This window comes from Ammodytes marinus (genome assembly GCF_949987685.1).
Source record: "Ammodytes marinus genome assembly, chromosome: 20".
NCBI classification, from domain to species: domain Eukaryota; kingdom Metazoa; phylum Chordata; class Actinopteri; order Uranoscopiformes; family Ammodytidae; genus Ammodytes; species Ammodytes marinus.
The window spans coordinates 12,340,984-12,359,894 of NC_137224.1; the positions used below are offsets into that span (position 1 = coordinate 12,340,984).

Here is an 18,911-nt window from a genome sequence, read left to right on the forward strand (position 1 = left end):
CAAAGGCATTGTGTCTGGGCAGACAGTAAGGCTTCTTTGTCTGGGCTGACTGTAATTAGCTGGCTAGTTACATTCATCAAACACAATTACTGCTTAAACCGTTTGTTGATTCTGACTTAAACCTTAAAATCATACATTTGAAATACAAAAGAAAAGGGAAAAGGAAAGAGACAGGAAACACTCTAACCGAAAGAAGAGAAGGGTGGATAGAGGTTATTAGCTTGCTTTAATTAGGATTAAAGCTAGCCAATAAAGTGTGCATCACTGTGGTGATGAGTGGTGGTGTTTTAGTGTGAATGTGTGTTTTCCCTTTCTAAAACTAAACATTCAATAACACTTGAGTCTATAAGACTACTCTGCCTTTCTACAGTCGATAGGTTGTAGATGAGACCCACTTCTAAGGGTTCAGAGATTTAGAAATTGCACTTTAGCATTGCCAAGACTAAATGTCAGCTGTACCTGAGAAGTTGCACAAAGTGTTTACAGCAGGCTATAGGATTCTGTGAGAAGACCAAGTGAGACTGGGTAGGCTGGAATTATTTCACAGCTCTGGTGGTTACTTGAGTAAAGCTAACCTCTCTGATAAGGTCACGCATTAAATCCTGAACTACTGACACATCAGTCAATCTTCCTTTACTACCGAACTGAGTCTGTAAAGCATGCAAAGTGTATTCCTGTAATACTACTGAATTGCGTACTTCCTATCTTCGAGTGGAGGCTGCGCCCCCTTCTCCTGGAAGTGAGAAAGGTTGGTACGCGGGTGACTGTAGAAGGGTTATGCATTCACAATACATAAGTGTCCAGACTGATAGGAAAGTTGGAATAGCAGAATCACCGTTTGAAAGGTGATGTTCAGGTTGCAGATTTCAGTCTGCCGTGGTTTGCAGAGGGATAGCGATGTTCTGGCAGCCTTTGTGAAGGTGCTGGGGCACATCAAGCTCTTCCCTGGCCAAGAGTCAATGGGGTTGAGGGTGGTTACACCCCCTCCTACCATTGCTGGTTTGAATCTGCAACAAGCGTTTCCATGGTGCACAAGGTCAACCAGGAAAACAAGAAAGGAAGCAGAAGGTAGGTGGTTGGATTTACAGAGGGCTCTGTGGGCCCCCCTCCCCAGGCTACCAAGGTTACCTTAGTGGTAAAAGGATGAGACAACCGTTCTAGTCATGATGAGTCAGTATATGAATCTGCTTTATTAGGGTCAAAGTGTTTTGTGACACCTACAAGTGATTCTAACTGACGTTGCCTCAGATCTGGTTCTTCAAAGTAGACATGGGCCCATGTCCGCTTGAAGTAACTCAGGTTACCATGGCAATGAGTGTCATTTCTTATCTGTTACAGTGAAGAAAAAGACAAGTCCAAGTGTTGCGAGATATAAGACGTGTACTGCTCGCAGTTTAAAGTGACCTTCAAGCCATTTGAGCCACTTGGGGCTCAAAGTGTTCACCCCCTGAAGGGGTGAAGAAGATGACACATCAAAAGGAAAAGCAGAGTCCAGGCAGCTAGAAAAGGGTGCACTGCCCAAGGTTTGGTCACATGAATAAGCAGGAATTACTTGCTGGCTAGGAAGGGTGCACTCTGGGAGGCACCTAGCTAAAAAGACAGATCTTTAATCTCAAACAGATCAGCTGAGCTCTCTCCAAGCGGGGCTCTATTAAGCGTACCTGGTAAAGCATCAGTTTAAGATAAGAGGTTCTGAGTTCACAACCCTGCTCAATCTCAACCAGATCAGCTGAGCTCTCTTCAGAAAGGGGGGGTGAGAGTGCTCGGGGGAGGATCTGGTGCATGAGAGGAGGCGGTGTGGTGTGAACTTACAGCAAGTATGTCTGTGACTGGTTAAACCTGAAGTTGGGCATGTTCTTCATGTGCATGGGAGAGCTCTGGTAACACCAGGGCTTCTGTTTACAGACTGGCACTGCTTTGCTGCACAGCCTGAATAATGTTAGTTAGCTGCTGGTGGAGGAGAAGAATTCAACCAAGCACATTTCAGGCAGAGCTTGGTCTCTGCCTAGACGGCTGGTTAACATGGGCCACTAACTCTTCTAGTTTCTCCTCACAAGTACTAGCGTCATAGCTATTTAGGTGGCAAAATCCCTCAGAATAGAGGGGGATGAGACCAGCGACCACCCCCTGACGGGCTGTGTCGACTGACTCAATGGGAGCTTCCACTCCAAGCTCACATAGGTTATGGCTACTCATTTTGCTGGCCTAGCAGAGCAGCCCCTAGTGACTTATCACTTAACATGATGCAATCTGTCAAATTGAAAGGAAGAGCAGGTGAGAATTCAACCTGTAATGTGACTGTGGTACTTATCACCCGAGGTGATAGAGCAGTTCAATACAATTTGACCGGATTCACAGGTGACCGGTTCACCATGTGATATAGCACTTAGCTCTTGCTACTTAATAAATGGCGAATCTGTCAAAACACTGACTATATAGCGCAGGCTTTCCCATGCGGCTTACAAGCTCAGATGTACACAACAGGCATTCGACAGGTGACAAGCTTCACCTTGTGAGAATAGCGTTTAGCTCTTACTACTAAAAGTGGTGCATCTGTTTAAAAACTGACACAAATTGCACAGGACTTCACCCTGTGGCTTACAAGCTCAAATGTCAAACTACTCCTTTATACATACAGCTAATCCTTGTCAGGGTGGATAGTGAAGTATACTTGGTGAGTAGTTCTGTGTTTTGAAAGCAGTCTCAGTTCAATCAATCTCAAATAATCCCTGCTAACTACTAGCATCCACTGAGGCAATTCTCAAACTACAACTGTATATATGCTTGGCAGAATTTTTTAAAAATTAAATTAAATTTGGAAAAACATTTAAAGAATTATTTTCCCCAATTAATTAAATGTTATCTATTGGAGAACAAAAATTAAATTTGGACAAAAATAAATATACTCCTTTTCAAATCAATTTACCTTAATAGATCTGGAAATTTAAAACAAAATTAACTTTGAAAAAAAAACATTACAATATTTTTTATTTCAAATTAATTGAATTCAATGAATCTAGAAAAGTTGAAAAACTGAATTTGGAATGAATACAATTATTCTACTTCAAATCAACTCTATTGCATAACTCCAAACCTAAAAACGAATGTAATTTGGAAAAAATAAAATCAATACATTTCTCAAAATGATTCAATTATTTTTGATCAGGATTATTGTGCATTAATATCACTCTAATGCTGGTATCTGAAGGCCTTCACACGGGGGCACCAAATGTTGGGAATTCATAAGGGGTAGATTTGGTCAAAGTCAAGAATATTATTAATTTCATGGAAATTATAATATTAAGAAAAATTGTTAATTAATGATCAATTAAATTAGTCCAGCTAATCTAATTACTTATTAATACCTACGGAGCACCACCCTTTGAAAAAGGGAACTTTGAATCAAATCAGAAAAACAGTCTCATAATGTTAAAGGGATTTACCTTGAAAATGTCAAAGTTGGTTACAATGTACATTTAAGATAATGAAGGAGTGAATATTCGAGCATAAACCTTATTTACCAGCAATTAGTGAAATACAAGACACAAATATCACAGACACTGCTTCTTAAAATCAAAATGTAAGGGTTTATTTACTTAGGCAAGTTGATTAAAACGATACACATAAGTCAATAACCATGAACTAATCTAATTTAAGAAAGCAGACATAGCACAAGCAATAATAAGAACAGTTTAGATTATAAAGCCATGTATTTCTATCTATGTGCAGGTGAGTGCACGTGTGTGTGTGTGTGTGTGTGTGTGTGTGTGTGTGTGGTGTGTGTGTGTGTGTGTGTGTGTGTGTGTGTGTGTGTGTGTGTGTGTGTGACAGAGGAACGTCACTTTAGAATTTAGATGAATTTAGATGGCAGACGCGAGAGTTTGACGTCACGCGAGAGTTTGAAGTGGCTTTTAAGCCACGGGTAGATCAATTGCTAATAGCAATGTGGACAACTTCTAAAAGTTGAATATTCTACCTTTAATCAGTAGGGGAAGTAGCATGCAAAGCATGTATGTAACCTACTGCTTTAATCAAACACATAAGAATTATAAAGGATGATGCGGGGAGACTTTGGTTTTGTCTTCACGCAATCTTAACTTTAAAATTACAGAAACTCAACACTCATGTATTCATTAAGAATACTTGAGGGGGAAATCACGAGTGTCAGTGTGTTTGTGTGTGTGTGATGTGCGTAGTTAGAAATGAGAAGGAGAGGAAACAAAAGACAGTAGCCGCAGCTCTAGCGCGAAGTGAACTGTTTCCTCCAATCACACAGTGGCTGCAAATGCGCATTTGCGTATACTGAGTTGAATTGATAAAGAGGAAAGAATTCACTGGCTTTAAGAGTGACGGCAACAAAACATCAATACATTCCCGGTTAACGGGAGAAAAACACTGTGAGCGAAAAACACTTATGTAACATAAGTGAGTCAGAATTACTTTAAATCAGGAAATAATGAAATAGTGAGCTCGTCAGCTCTTACGTTTACTTCAAGTTAATGAACAACATAAAATAACTATCTTAGCCCAGACAATAGCCTCACGTGAATCGCTTGGTCCAGCGATTATTGGTTGAAGGCAGCTGGAGGAGATAGGAGGAGAAAAAGGCCGCTTGCCGGGCCTTGTGCGCTGATGGAGCGCGTCTTGTGGAAGACAGGGGTGTGGAACCAGCTCAGCTGATAAGGGCAGCGTGCCACACCATGCCAAGGGATGGAAGCAAGGGATCAGCAGCTCTTCTTGGCAATAGCGGGCTGTCTGCGGTCCGATGGGCAGCGGCAAGGAGGAGAGGAGGAAGCGGAGAACTCCCTCGGCGTCGGGCCTTGCTCTCTGCTGGCGCTGCGTCTGGGGCAGCGTAGGAACGGCCCAGATGATAGGGCGGCTTCACTTCTCGGCGGGTCCGCTGGCTGGCTCCGGTCCGTAGAACGGGCAGTGCAGGCGTCTTGATGAAGGGATCCTGCGTCTTTGCTCGCGCCTTGCGCGTGTGGGGGTCCTGTTTTGAGGAGAGGCTGAGGTGGCTGCTTCAGCTCTGCGAAGAGGTTTTCTGTAGGAAAACTCTCTCGAATCCGGGAAAACAGAAGAAGATGTTCCAAGCAGTCCATCAATTCGTCCAGCGAGTATGAAGACTGAGACTTGGAGTTGCTTATCCCTAGGCCTCAGGCTTAAGCATGTTGTACCTTCTATCACGGCTGGAAGCCGGAGGCGAATGGCAAAGATGAGAGGATTGCATCCTGTATTAAAACAGTCCAAATGCATTCTCATCCAATCAGAAGTTAGTTTGTCTAATCAGCAAGCAGTGTTTACATTCAAACCAGCCAATAAGATGCTTTTCCTTCCTTAGGAAGAGAAAGCTTTGAAGCTTGTGTCTCACAGTTGAGATAAGGTAAACACAGCAGGGTGCCTGGACCCTGCCATGTCTGGTTTGAACTTTATGGTAGCTTCCAAATAGAGTTTCATCCTGTGAAACTTGCAGAGAATCAGTCCCCAAAGGTCTGGTTGGATTAACCAACCTTTTAAAAGGGACTATCACATCTTAAATGAGTTTATGACCTCCACAGGGGTCTGGGATGGTTGACTCTACAGAGAAACTTATGTAAACATGCGTTAGACTTTAGTCTCTTGGAATGCACTGTGGCATCAGTCTTAACCCATTACAACATTTCAAATGAGACACTCTGTGTAGGCACAACACTTCTTAGAGACCAAATCGTCAGTTATCATGCCGCGTCAGGGAAATTTATTTCCTCCATTTTTCGATATTATAAAACAATGCTCAATGCGGACCACTGGCGCAAGAAACATAGACTAATAGTAGAGAATTTTTTTTTTTAATGAATTACACGTTTACGTTTTCCACACACGTCAGTTTATAGTACTACACATAAAAAAAAACATCAACAACCCTGTGGCATTTCACAGATATCAAGGAAACAGATTTAATTGAACTCAGCTGAACCTCATCCAGAGCGGCTCCACCTGCTATAAAGGCGTTGCCAAAGTCCGCGGGTGTGAGAAACCATGGCTGTAATACAACACATTCTTGCTGCGAACCAACAGCCTCGCCGTGCACGAAGCCAGACGATTTACATAAATACATACGTGCGTCGGCACTTCTCCCCACTGGAGACCGGGCCGTCCAGGCAAAGTACCGGCTGCCCCGTGCGGAGATCCAACGGCTGATCACTCTGGTGTCTCCACACATCCAGAGCAACCCGCTGCAATTTTCCCTTCATCCCGGAGATGCAGCCCCTGGCTGCGCTGCGTTTTTAGGAACATATCAACCTCTTCTGAGGTCCAACAACCCCAGTCCCTACCTCTTCACCACCAGTCACCAAGCATTGAGCACTAAACCATAAACCCACAACCACCACACCACCCATATCAACTGTCAGGCCTGAAGGCTGAAATAAATAAACAGAACCAGCAGATGTAGGCTACATGTAACGTCTTGCACACTATGATCATTGCTGCAGTGTCCGGGTGCTTTACCTGAAAGTCTGGCACTGGAATGCTGTTGAAAGGGCGCACAATACGCACACGTCATTAACCTACGCTTAGATAAATTACAAATTGCCTGGGACTTTTTGTTGCTAGGTTTGACACGCTCATTTCAATGCAAAATGATCCACACAATACATGGTTGAAAAGAAACCAATATAGTTTATTGAAACCATATGGGGGAGGGGTGACTCCGCGCTGTCTTTACTGGGCGTCTGCATCACCTGCACCGAAGGGAGATTGATTAGTGAAACCTTTGCACTCTTCCTTTTTGTTTGGTTCTAGAACTCCTGCCACTTCTTCCTCACAGCACGCCAGTCAAGCAGGCCACATGGGCTGGAGGGGGACATATTTTCGGCAATGGCCTGCCTAACACGGTTCTTCACCGTGATGTTCTTTTTGCCCCTTGTTCCCCCGAATAAAACTCCCCGGTGCTGCCAGACCTCGTCCACTAAGACGCCCATCTCCTCCGCGGTAAACGACGGTGCCCGCTTGTTTCTTTTGCTGCTGCTTTCTTCCACTCTCACATGTGTGTGCCTATATCCACGGGGTATATATGCGCTAATGGGCTTGATTACTACTTGTTGCCACACACACACCCTCACCCACACACCCCCACACACACACGATACATGCGTAGCCTAAATGCGGAGACCACGGGGCGCTGTGTGTGACTTATGCGCTGATAAAGAGGTGGGTGATCGATTCGCCTGGCATCGATTTATTCAGTTTCAGCACCACCACGGTGGATAGCTCCCACTAAGAACCTTCTTTCGCTTCATCTTACGCGTTCTCCAAAGAAGGCACTTAAGATGGCATCTGGGAAACACCCGTATCTTAGCGCTCCTTCTTAGGCGAACCCTTCTTTGGTCCCAAAGAACGATCGAATCTGGGAAACGCGGCCAATATCTGTTGAGCTTATAATGTGACATGTGAATAAGTATACATGCAAGTATAAAATTAATCTAATTTTGTATTCACAATCAAAAGGAATTGCTTTTGGGAAATGTGACGGATGGCAGTTTTAAGCATGCACAGTGATGACTGTAGAGGTCTGTTGGAGTATTACTGTGCCAAAATGTCAAGGGAAAGAATTGGGAGTACATTCAAGAAGTGATGCTCAGTTGATTCTGGATCCACCCTGGAGAAAACACTGGCCCATGAGAGCTCATGTGTAATTTATGATCAACTGGTATATCCAGTCGCTTTATTTTTTTTATTTAATTTTAATTTTTTTAATACAGGGACAGTGCATATTATCAAACATTTCTGTCAATATGGCAGAATTAGCCAGAAGGCTATTTTTCATCTGCAGTCCCTAGACTGATGGTAAAAATTCACCCAAAAAGAAAATAAAGTTACACATTTACATAACACAACATACCTATAGTAAAAAGTACTATTAAAAAGTAAGTAAAGTAAAAAGTACTATTAAGCTAAAATATACAATAAAAACACGGCAGAGCAACAATCAGACAACAGCAGACAATGACATGAACAGGTTAATGGTAATGTAGACAGCTCTGGTTATCAATGAGCCATTTCTTTAACTGGAATTTAAATGACCTATATGTGTTCAGATTTCTGATGGCTATGGGGGTGAGGTTCCACTCAGTAGCTGCACGAACAGAGAAAGAAGTATGGCCAAATACACTCGCCCTAAAAGGGATAATACAATCTCCCCTCGCTGAACTTCTAGTTCTGCTGTGATGAGCTGTTCGGATGTTGACAAACTGATGGAGCGGAGGGGATGATAAACCGTGAATGATTTTATAGACAAGACATAGATTTGAATATTTGACCATGTTTTCCCAGTTGAGTAATCTGTGCTTTTGTAATATTGGACAATGATGAAATCTACAAGGTTTCTTGTCCAGAATTTTAACAGTTCGTTTGTAAAGTGATTGTATAGGTTTCAGGGATGTAACAGTAGCTTGTGACCAAATGGGTAAACAGTAAGTGATGTGTGAGAAAATCATAGAGTGAACATTTTTGCTGCCTCTATAGACATTTGATGGCGAATGTGTCTAAAGTTCCTGAGGTTGAATTTGATTTGATTACAGACCCTTTTTACATGTGATGTAAATAACAACTTTGAATCAAATAAAACTCCCAGATATTTATATTCGGACACAATCTGCATCCTTTCCCCTGAAACCAAAACATTCAGCTCAACATTGACATGTCTGTGGGACTTGGTGAAGAACATTGCTACTGTTTTTGAAGTGTTCAACTGAAGGCAGGATTGCTTCAACCAAGCTGAGATAGTAACCATAGCGTTATTGAGCTTCTCTGCCACTTGAGAGATATTACTACCATGGACATAGACTACAGTGTCATCAGCATACATCTGCACAGAAACATCAGAACAGACCGACGGAAGGTCGTTTATATAAAGTGAAAACAACAAAGGTGCTAAATTTGATCCTTGAGGAAGACCGGTGGACAGACTGAGGGCCGCTGATTTAAAAGACTGGACTCTGACATGTTGGGAACGGCCAGTGAGGTAAGACTCAATCCATTTAAGCGCATCTGACGAGAAATTGAAATGGCATAATTTTGACAGCAAGATTTTATGATTGACAGTGTCAAAGGCCTTCTTAAGATCCAGAAATACGGCACCAACAACCCCACCTCGGTCCAACAGAGCTCTGATGTTTTCAGTAAAGTAGCAAGTTGCAGACTCAGTGGAGTAATTTACTCTAAAGCCAAACTGCATAGGGTGGAGAGCAAAGGATGTGGTATTCAGATGGTTAATGATTTGTTTTGCTACCAGTTTCTCTGTAATCTTAGACACTGTAGGCAGTATGCTGATGGGTCTGTAGTTTGACATGGAATGAGGGTCTCCGCTTTTGTAAATGGGAACAACAATAGCTGGTTTCCATATGCTTGGAAACATATTTTGTGAAATAGACAGATTGATAATTGTTGTAATAGGGCGAAGGACTGATGTACTGAGCTCCTTGAGCATCACTGTATCCATACCAAAAATATCTTTACATCTTGATGATCTGAGTGATTTAATGGTCTGTGATACCTCTGATGCTGTGATGTTTATTAAACTGAAGATTGATTGACATGTGTCTAATGCAGGGCTGCATCAAGGCGCCCATCTGTCAGTGAGTACAAACACTGTGGAAGGAAAAGGAACTCAATTATCTAATAAAAACAGCTTAATGCATCTCAATTTGGGCTGATTTAACATCATTTCTATCTGGCATTAGCAGTCAAAACAGGAGGAGTGGTAATCTGGCGCTTTGTGTGCTCTTTACGTACTGCAGCATCAAGTGTCAGTCACATGCAACAATAATGCATCTTTAATGCATTTCTTTACTGCCTTAGTCATCAGTGTTTCAGAAAATATCTGCCATCCTGCTATCACTACATCCTGTCTGCCTTGCTTTTTTCAGTCTAAGAAGGTTTCTCGTAGGTTGTGGCAGGACGTTGTATTAGTCAAGATATTCTCAACAGGCTCCAAGAATGCTTTGCAGTGTTATCACCACATGGTCCATCACAAAACAGAACAGCATACTTGCTTGGGAACATATTTTAACACAATGCCTCAGAAAATGTGTGAATGACCACTACAGCATCTATTCCCAATCATTAATAAAGATTATTTTCTACTCAACATGACAGCCTGGTTTACCAATGTTTAGGCATACTTTTATAAACAGTATGTATTGCTTACTTATCTCCAAAAATTTGGTTTTCCCCTTGCTCTTTTCTCCCCCTATTAGATTCAAAGCAGAACGGTGATGCAGCCTCAGCCGCTTTGGCTAACGAGGACTGCCCCACCATTGACCAGGTGCTGAGCCCAGACGAGAGAAGCCCTATGGGGCGGGGGCCTACCCGGGAACGCTACCAGCAGGACCGTGCCTGCTTCCTGCTCAACACCAGGGAATTCCGTGCCACAGATGGGAATGTTCGGAAAGGTACGTTTCACACCAGTAGAAGGATACATAAACATGCACAAAATGTAAACAGATCCACACGGCATGATGCCAGACATAACATACTGTGAATTTATATTATATACATCAGAGTGAAGTCAATGCGGATGAATACACATAGGTTGCTGTATGTATTTATGATAAGATCCAAACATTTTGAATATACGGGATGGATCGGAGCACACACAAGACTGACTCGAAGCCTCTTTAACGGATAGAATGCTTCAATCAAAGCTAGCAGAAAAACATGCAGGCACGCACGCACGCACGCACGCACGCACGCACGCACACACACACACACACAGTTACAACACATGCATATACACTCTGCTCTGCTATATTTGTTTCCACCTTTTCACATTCATGTTGCCCAGGTTAACATCACCGCTTAGTATCATATTTTATTTCTGTCGGACCAGATTTTCTGTCCCTCTTCTCTCCTCTTTATTTTTTTCCCCATCTTTCCATGTTGTCAGTGAATTCTGTACTGTGTGCCATAATGTCACACTCTTTCATGCTCTTCAACAATCTCTTGTCTTTCTCTGTCTTCTGAATTCAGACAGTTGACCATGCATTAATTTACTTCTCATCACTTCTGTTTTTCTCCCTCTGTTTCTCCCCTATCTCTTGCCTTGCATCGTCCTTTTTATTTTGCCCTGCCCTGCACCCACCCCTATACCAACCCTGCCTCCCCTATATTATGACTTTTCCGCCGTAAACCTGACTCATCTTTAAATCCATGCCCTTAACCGTTTCCTTTATGCTACACCAAACCCCCCCCCCCCCCTTTTCATTTATTTATTTCACCCCATGTGTATTATTTTTGTGCCCAAAACACCTAACACCATGCTTAATTTATTACTGCAATCCAATCACCACCACCACTGCCGCCAACCTGCACCAAAACACTCCCTTACACTCCTTCCAAACTTTTAACACCCCCTGTTGACAACAAACTAGAGGCAGCAGCCCTGGCGCCCAACCCAGACTCCCCTCTGACTGAGGATTGGTATAAGATGGAGGGGTCTCTGTTACAGCAGGACCTCAATGCAAACTCCACCTCCTCCTGGATTAAACCATAGACCAGAGGTAAAACTGACACAAGTAAAAAAAATATATATATATAAATATATATATATATAAGAGCCTGTAGCTTAGTCAACTTTTAGCTCCAAACATTTTGATCTGGCTCACCAAGACATATAGCATGTTTTTCAATTGCGCAAACCACACTACAGCAGTACAACACCCACTTTAACACAGTCAGAGCTGCACAAACACACACTATGCATGACTACAAATCACAGATACACTACCATTTCCACAGTGTTGTGTCTACATGTTCAATGGAGTTTGAAGTGTAACCCGTGAAGATTCTACTCTGTGCCTGAGAGTGTGTAAAGCAAGCTGTCAGTTTTAAATATAACATTGCGAGATTGATGCAAACAGATGAGCTGAAGTTAGGTAATGCTTAAATGTGAATATTAAGGTTTGGGTGGTAAGTGGCATTTCGGGCTCATCAACTGATTTTTGAGGTATTTTATCCGGTAAAACCTAATCTCATCCTTTCATCCTACCTGCATACAAATTTTCTTGATCATAATTTTGTGAAATCAACGACAATCTCAAACATTAAAGATGTTTGGAAAGAAAATGGGATTGCTCTGTGATATAGATCCATAATAAGTAGTGTGCAAAAATGTGTGTTTACTTGTGTTTATGTGTCTTTGTGATAACTTAAACGTGCATACACTCATGGGTGCAAGAGCACATACATCCAGCAGCTCAAATGAAAATAACCCAGTTGTCGTGTCCTGTGTTATTAACTAATAAAAACATACACACTGAAGGAGATTGAATGGAAACAGCGGGTCACGTTGTTGTCTGATGTGCCTCTGTGTTGTTGTTGTCTCTCTCTTCAGGTTGTGTCATATCACGCGTGTGTATGTGGGCTTTTTCATTCTTACGTGTTATACACTGTGTCTCAGTCCTCTCAATGCCGTCTGAGTGTTGTGTTTGTGCTTTTGTGTGTGGCTTAATTTAGTTTTTCCCTTCTACTGTGTTTTTCTTGTTACTCCCTACCCCACGGGCCACCCCCTTGGCAAACAAAAGCATACACTGCAATATAGTAAATATACAATTTTGTACAATTTTATTATAGCCTATATATAAATATGTACTCATGCGCTGGTGAAACTGAACTCTTCAGGCACTGAGCCTTCAATGGCACTTATCCCATCCATGTTAGATTACATTGTGTCATGTAATTTACCTTATGTCTTTTTGAAAAACAATTGGCAAGACTTAAAAGCTTTTAACAGTTTTGACAAGGCCTAAGGTCACTGGGGTCAGTGGAGCCATCTGTGTCAAGGGATAGTACCTTTTGAAAAATGCCACGCTGAGAAAAAAAAAAAAAACATAAAACGTTTTAAACTGATATCATGCATCATCTTACTTTAGCTTTGGGAACAAATTTATATGTTCATACGATTTATGAAAAATTATTTATGAAATACTGGCGTGTAAGCGTGTAATGGATCTGAAATACTACTCCCTTGAACATGTATCTGTGCTTTCAGTGCCTAGTGTTGTCCAAAGTTCAGGACCTTTTGTTTTTGTACTGTGGAGAGAAATCAAAAAGATCAAAAGCTGCAGTCGGTGATTGAAAGACTTACGCACTATCTGACCAGACATACCGACAAATGCCAAGACAGATATGATTGAAAAGTGGCTACATGCAGGTAAGCAAGCCTTGAGATGTCCAAGCCCTCCACTTAAGAGGTCCCTGACATTGCTTTAGTTTCTGTGGTTCAAATGTAAATCGCTATTTAAGTGCTACGAAAATCCCTCTTTAAAGCACACCAGGAGTCAATTGACGAAAAATAAGTGCTGGAGTCAACAGGATGATGCTTCTTACAGCAAAGATGTATCCGGTAATTTATACATTAGGGTTGGGGATCTATAATGATCTTTGTTTCTTAGTTGGTCCGTATTAATACATATTTACATTGCACACTGGAGAAAGAGATTGTACTTGGCATTTACAGTAAATACTCCAGAAATTTTATCTGCACCATAGCCACCTCTGGGACCTGATTGAACCTGATTGTTGAGCATTTGATAGCCCTGTGACAGACATACAGTATGGAGATACAGGGCTATCAAATGCAGTCCACCTCTCACCCGGTGCATATGTATTTAAATAGATGTCACTGTTGAAAGTTGAATTCATGGCTATTCAGAGAGAAGAAAAAAAATCAAGAAAAAAAAAGTCTGGGCCTTAATCCAATAATAATAATAATAATAATAATAATAATAATAATAATAATAATACCAACAACAACAACAACAATAATAATAATAATAATAATAATTATTATTATTATCCTTGCTTTTAAAGAGGGAATTTCATGCTGTCAAAAACTCATTGCTGTGTGCTTAACTTGTGATTTATTTGGTAGATTCTCGCATCTTTGCCTACTTATTTTATTAGCTTTTCAATTTCTTCTCTTTGATTGTTGGCCAATTAACTTTTTATGCAGCCCATTCAATATGCATGTCTGTCTGTGATTGCCCACCCCCAATCACTGCTCTAGACCTTCTTCAAGGGTCTGGTTTATTTTTGTCGCCCTCCCTCTCCGCTCTCTCTTTTCAGTTCCTGACTATATGTGTATTTTATATAAGTATTTTTATTTTGTCTTTGTTTTCTTGAGGTTTTGTATGTATTTGTGTTCCTAACAGTGTTTACATCTTTTATTAAGGGTTTCTGTGAATTTTTGTAGATGTTTGCGTTTATGTCTCATAGTGTGAATGCTTTTTCTTTTCAGTGTGCATAGGATTAAGTTATATTTATTTTGAATTTACATATTTTGCTTTTGTCTTTGGTGATGGTCTGTTTTTCAGTTTTGCACAGCTGTGTTTTGTTGTTTGATGTGTCGCTTCGCCTGGGTTTTTCCTATGTTCTCTGTGTTATTGGATTTTATGATAGTCCCTTCCAGGCCACCTAGACTCAGGACTGTTTTGTTCTGCCTGTGCTCGAGCAAAACGGTTTGCCCCAGCTAATTTCTCTTTTAAACAATGTTCACGTTGTTAGTGGGTCTGTACAACAGGTTACAACCAAATACAAAGTACTAACTCAGTAACTCTGTCAAGTAGCAACACTTGTCAGTGCCGTCCTGTGACTCATTGCACTCTTGCAGTCATCGACCATATGTAAAACTTGTTCCACATTGTCATGCATCATATGTGTTTAACAATGTGTGTGTCTTCATACATTTCCTCATCACAACACTCTGCAAATATTATTTTGTCTGAGGCAGATTTTTACCTTAGTAAAGAAATAATACATGATATGCATGTATGTCCGTTTGACCTAGATCAGGATATAGAACACAGTTGCATGTCATTTCTTAAAAATAAATAAAAATAAAAATAAATTATTAAAAAAATTCAAAGTACTGTATGTGCTGTTTACCATGGACACATTGTGGCTTCAGTAATGCTCATGAAGGGATCAATTATCTAATTATGGGTGACAGGACATCATACGATCTTTAACAGGCAATTGATCCAATTTAAAATTATACAGTATGGCCATGCCAAGAATAGCATCTGAACAGTCAGCAGATCCAGTGCACACACCCATGAAATTACAGGACATATGTGAATTAAGTAATAGAGGCAGTCAAGTAAGTCTCTTTTAATCTGTTTAGTATTTCCTTGGTGAAAAGTCTGGTCAGAATATTTGCAGTTTTCCCTCTCTGTTCCCTTTTGTCTTCCCTCTCCATTACCGCCTCCTCTTGTGATTAACACATTCTTCATCCCATCCCCAGGCCTCCAGTGCAGTGCAAGTGTAACTAAGATCTGACTGTAAGTACGTACATACACCATCCGTAGTCTAAATTAATTTTGACTTTGGGCAGGAATTATGTCATCACTGAATACGGCGACAGCCAGACTCGCTATATCCCCTGACGGACAATCCCATAGCACAAAGCCCCTGTTGATGTTTTAAATACAGTACTTAGCACACTGAGGACGTAACCAGCAGACCATGATGACTGCAGTGGCTGAGACATGATTAACTTTATCAGCATTTTTATTGTAATTTCCTGAAACCTATCCATGTCTTGAATTTTACCAAGCAATACTTTTTAATACCAGATCCAGGTCACTGCCGGGTCAACATCATGCTTCATCAATTCTTCACTTACTCAACAGAGGGGAAACCATTTCAAACATCTCTCATCCATATTTTACTCATATAACACTTGACAAGTGTTTTAAATCCTCTGATTTCAGACCAAAAAAAGAGACAATTTTATAAAGTAATACAGTATTTAAGAGAGAATTAAGTATTGCAAACATGACCACCAATAGTTTGAGTAGTTTAGTCTTAGTTTGGTTGAAGATAATAATATAAATGATAGTTTCTTTAGTCTTTTTGTCACGTGAGCAGTGTGTATTCTCATTTTGTCTCTCTCCTCTGCATTCTGATTTTTGGTTAGTATCAAGAACAGTTTAAAAGCAATCTTTTAGTAGAACCTTTGCTTCTGACATCATTATTGTGAACAGGGTATTCATCATTGTTTATCAAAGCTAGCACCCAAGTAAAGCAGTTTCTTAATATTTTACCTAATGTAACTTGTAGTGTTATATCAGCTGATTAAAATAAACAATTATATGTGAAGTAGGGATTTAGCTGTAATATGTAAGTAAATTCTTCTAATGACTAAGACCGAGTCATTTACTTATCTTTTTATAGCCTTTATTTCTTATGCTTTGAAAACATATTTTAACATAGATGAATGCTTTTAACATGAAGCAGCAGCAGTAGGATGTTAAGCTTGCATTCGCAGAAAAATGTAGATATGACGCGTCATATCCAACCGTAAACAATGGGCCTGAGCGTAAGTGAGATAAGATTTAGATGCACACGTCCTTCCCTGGGAATCCCTTGGGCATGTCCACCACTAACAATGAAAACTACTATACCTAGAGATAATAACTTAATGTAAATACATTGAGTGGCTATTCAAGAAAAATGTAGAACATAAATCAAAAACTGTGATATTTTAAGGATTATAATTGCATAATGTAGCTATTTACGTTAATTCAGGTGAAAGGTTTATCAGATAATGATGGAAGAGATTTTTTGGTCTGCATTCAGTAGCAAGCAGTGTTGTAGTTCTGCCATAAAAACTAGATTTCTATTCCATCACTACCTTGCGCTCGTTGCCTCCTTTTGTTGCCCTTACACTTTGATTCAGGAAAAATCAAGAAACTGGCTACCGTTTAATGCAAGCGGATAATTTGTCATGATAAATTTGGGTGGCCGGAACAAAATACTTTTGGAACTGAACTTGAGAATGAAGCAGCGCCACAGATTGGCCAGACAGCTTCTCAGAAATCTTTGTGTGACATGTAGCCTGAGAGACCCAGTAAAAATGCGTCATCAATATTTTACTGGGTTGCCGTCAGACTAATCTGCCTGAGCAAATCGGAATAAAATAGAGGACTTTTATTTATGGTTTTCTGAAATCATGCGTAATCCAGAGTGATGGGGTACTGAAGTGTTTTTCCATTTCTGTAGAAAGGCACAAAGGGCGTCATACTGTACCTGTGGGTGTTTTTTGTTATCTGTCTTGTGATGGTTGGAGTTTTACAAAAACATACACCACAAATTGCAAATTGTTCACCAACTCTGTAAGCATTAGCACAAGTTTGACATTGAAGTAAAAATGTTAATTTATTTTACACATTTCTAATAGAATTGTAAAACTTCACCGAATGGGGCCGGTTCGCCATTGTTAGGGGAGACTACCTGCTACCTACCAATGGTGTCTTTCACTTCAACTGATGCAAACACACTTTAAGCACAGCACTACTTTCTCTGTGGCTGCTTCTTACAGGGGGAATTGTATGCATGCTGTTTTACTCACCAAGAAATACAGAGGGAAAGGACACAAAGGCAAATGTGATACTTCTGAGACAAAGTGTTTATTGGAAACCTACTGTACCTTCAGCCATGCAAGTAGTATGCATTTTGGTTCAAAAGTTGCTTAATTGCGCTAATAGACTTTTGTCAACGAATCATTCTTTCTTACCCTGTGTCAATTCCCACTGTACACATGTGAACGAATCTCCATAACAGGATGTGCTTACCGGTGTTTATGAAGTACAGTACTTTTAAATGTTGCAGGGAGAATTTTGTGTTGGCCATTTGAAGTGTAAAGGAACCCAGAGCAAAAAACAAGGGGGCTGTCTATCAAGTGTAATGCAAGGCAATTATTTATGAAAATTCTAAATTAATTAGAATTATATTTGTAAGCTTTTAGACCTAAACCTTCATGTGGTCAACTGCTACACTGCATCAGTGATATCTTAGTATTTCTTAATGTGTGTTTTTGTTAATTGTACAGCTTCGGCTTTATAACTGTCTAAAACACCTAAACATATATTACAAGATAAAATGTTGGGTGCTTTATTCAATGGGCCTACTATAGGTGTTACAGTATATTTGTTAATATTCAAGAATCTTTTTGCTTCTCTGTTTTGAAAAAAATAGACATGTCATAACTCACATTTTCTTGTTTTGTCCTGTCTGTCTTGTCTGTGTCTGTCCTGGTCTGTCCTTTATATGTCTTTATGATTTCAAAACCTTTTAAATTTCTTCTCCTTAATTTCTTCTTTTCACTTTCTCTCCATATTGACTTATTTTAACATCTTAAAACTCATCTTCATTTTTCAATACAATATAACCTTTATAACAAACCCACTGAATATGGTACATTTGCCATAACATCCCTAAACATTTAAACTATGATTTCCTTTCATTTATTTTGCGTATTATATTAAAATAATAACTAATAATAAAATGCAATGGATCGATTGATTGATTAAAATAATTTGTCTTAAAGCAACAGGCTACGAGAAATCTCACAGTCTCAGTAACATATCAGGAATGGCTGGGTCATCACTGCGGCTTGCTCCTATCACTAGCCCACCCTATGAAACCTATGAGGCCCCAGGACCACTGCGCCGCTGTCGTTCCCCCATCCCCTCCATTTTGTAGCAGAAAGGGGATGTTCATGATTGGATAATAAGAAATGCAGTGGATTAGCTATGGACTGGTCTCAGTGAAGCCTCCTTTGGATCGTACCCCATGCAAAAACAATAGCAATAACTGAGAAATGAACTTGAATGTAGAAATAATTAACTCTCATCTTGTGAATCTAATGGTGTAAGATGCATGCAACAGGTTAGCTGATTTTAGCTTCAAAGATAGTGTAATTTTAAAGTATTAGAAAAAATGTATTCAAAAAATATTAGGATTGTTTAGTAACTAAATAGATCAGAGGTTGAAAGACATAATGAAAATGTGCAGTTACATAAAGTTTAGGATTAAGTGTGTAGATGGACATCCATTTTTATGTGTTTTGGACCAAATAAAACTAAGCTCAC

The 18,911-nt window shown here is 40.2% G+C and overlaps 1 protein-coding gene across 1 annotated transcript in view; it reads left to right on the forward strand.

The window, feature by feature from the left end:
* kcnc3b (potassium voltage-gated channel, Shaw-related subfamily, member 3b) overlaps positions 1-18,522 on the forward strand; it is a gene marked incomplete at both ends in the record, with an annotated part of 52,830 nt that extends 34,308 nt beyond the window's left edge. The window contains 3 exon segments of the mRNA XM_080049046.1: positions 10,236-10,430; positions 12,371-12,391; positions 18,368-18,522. Coding sequence (XP_079905172.1) covers positions 10,236-10,430; positions 12,371-12,391; positions 18,368-18,522 — 371 coding nt within the window.
* Between the last annotated feature and the right edge of the window lie 389 nt (positions 18,523-18,911).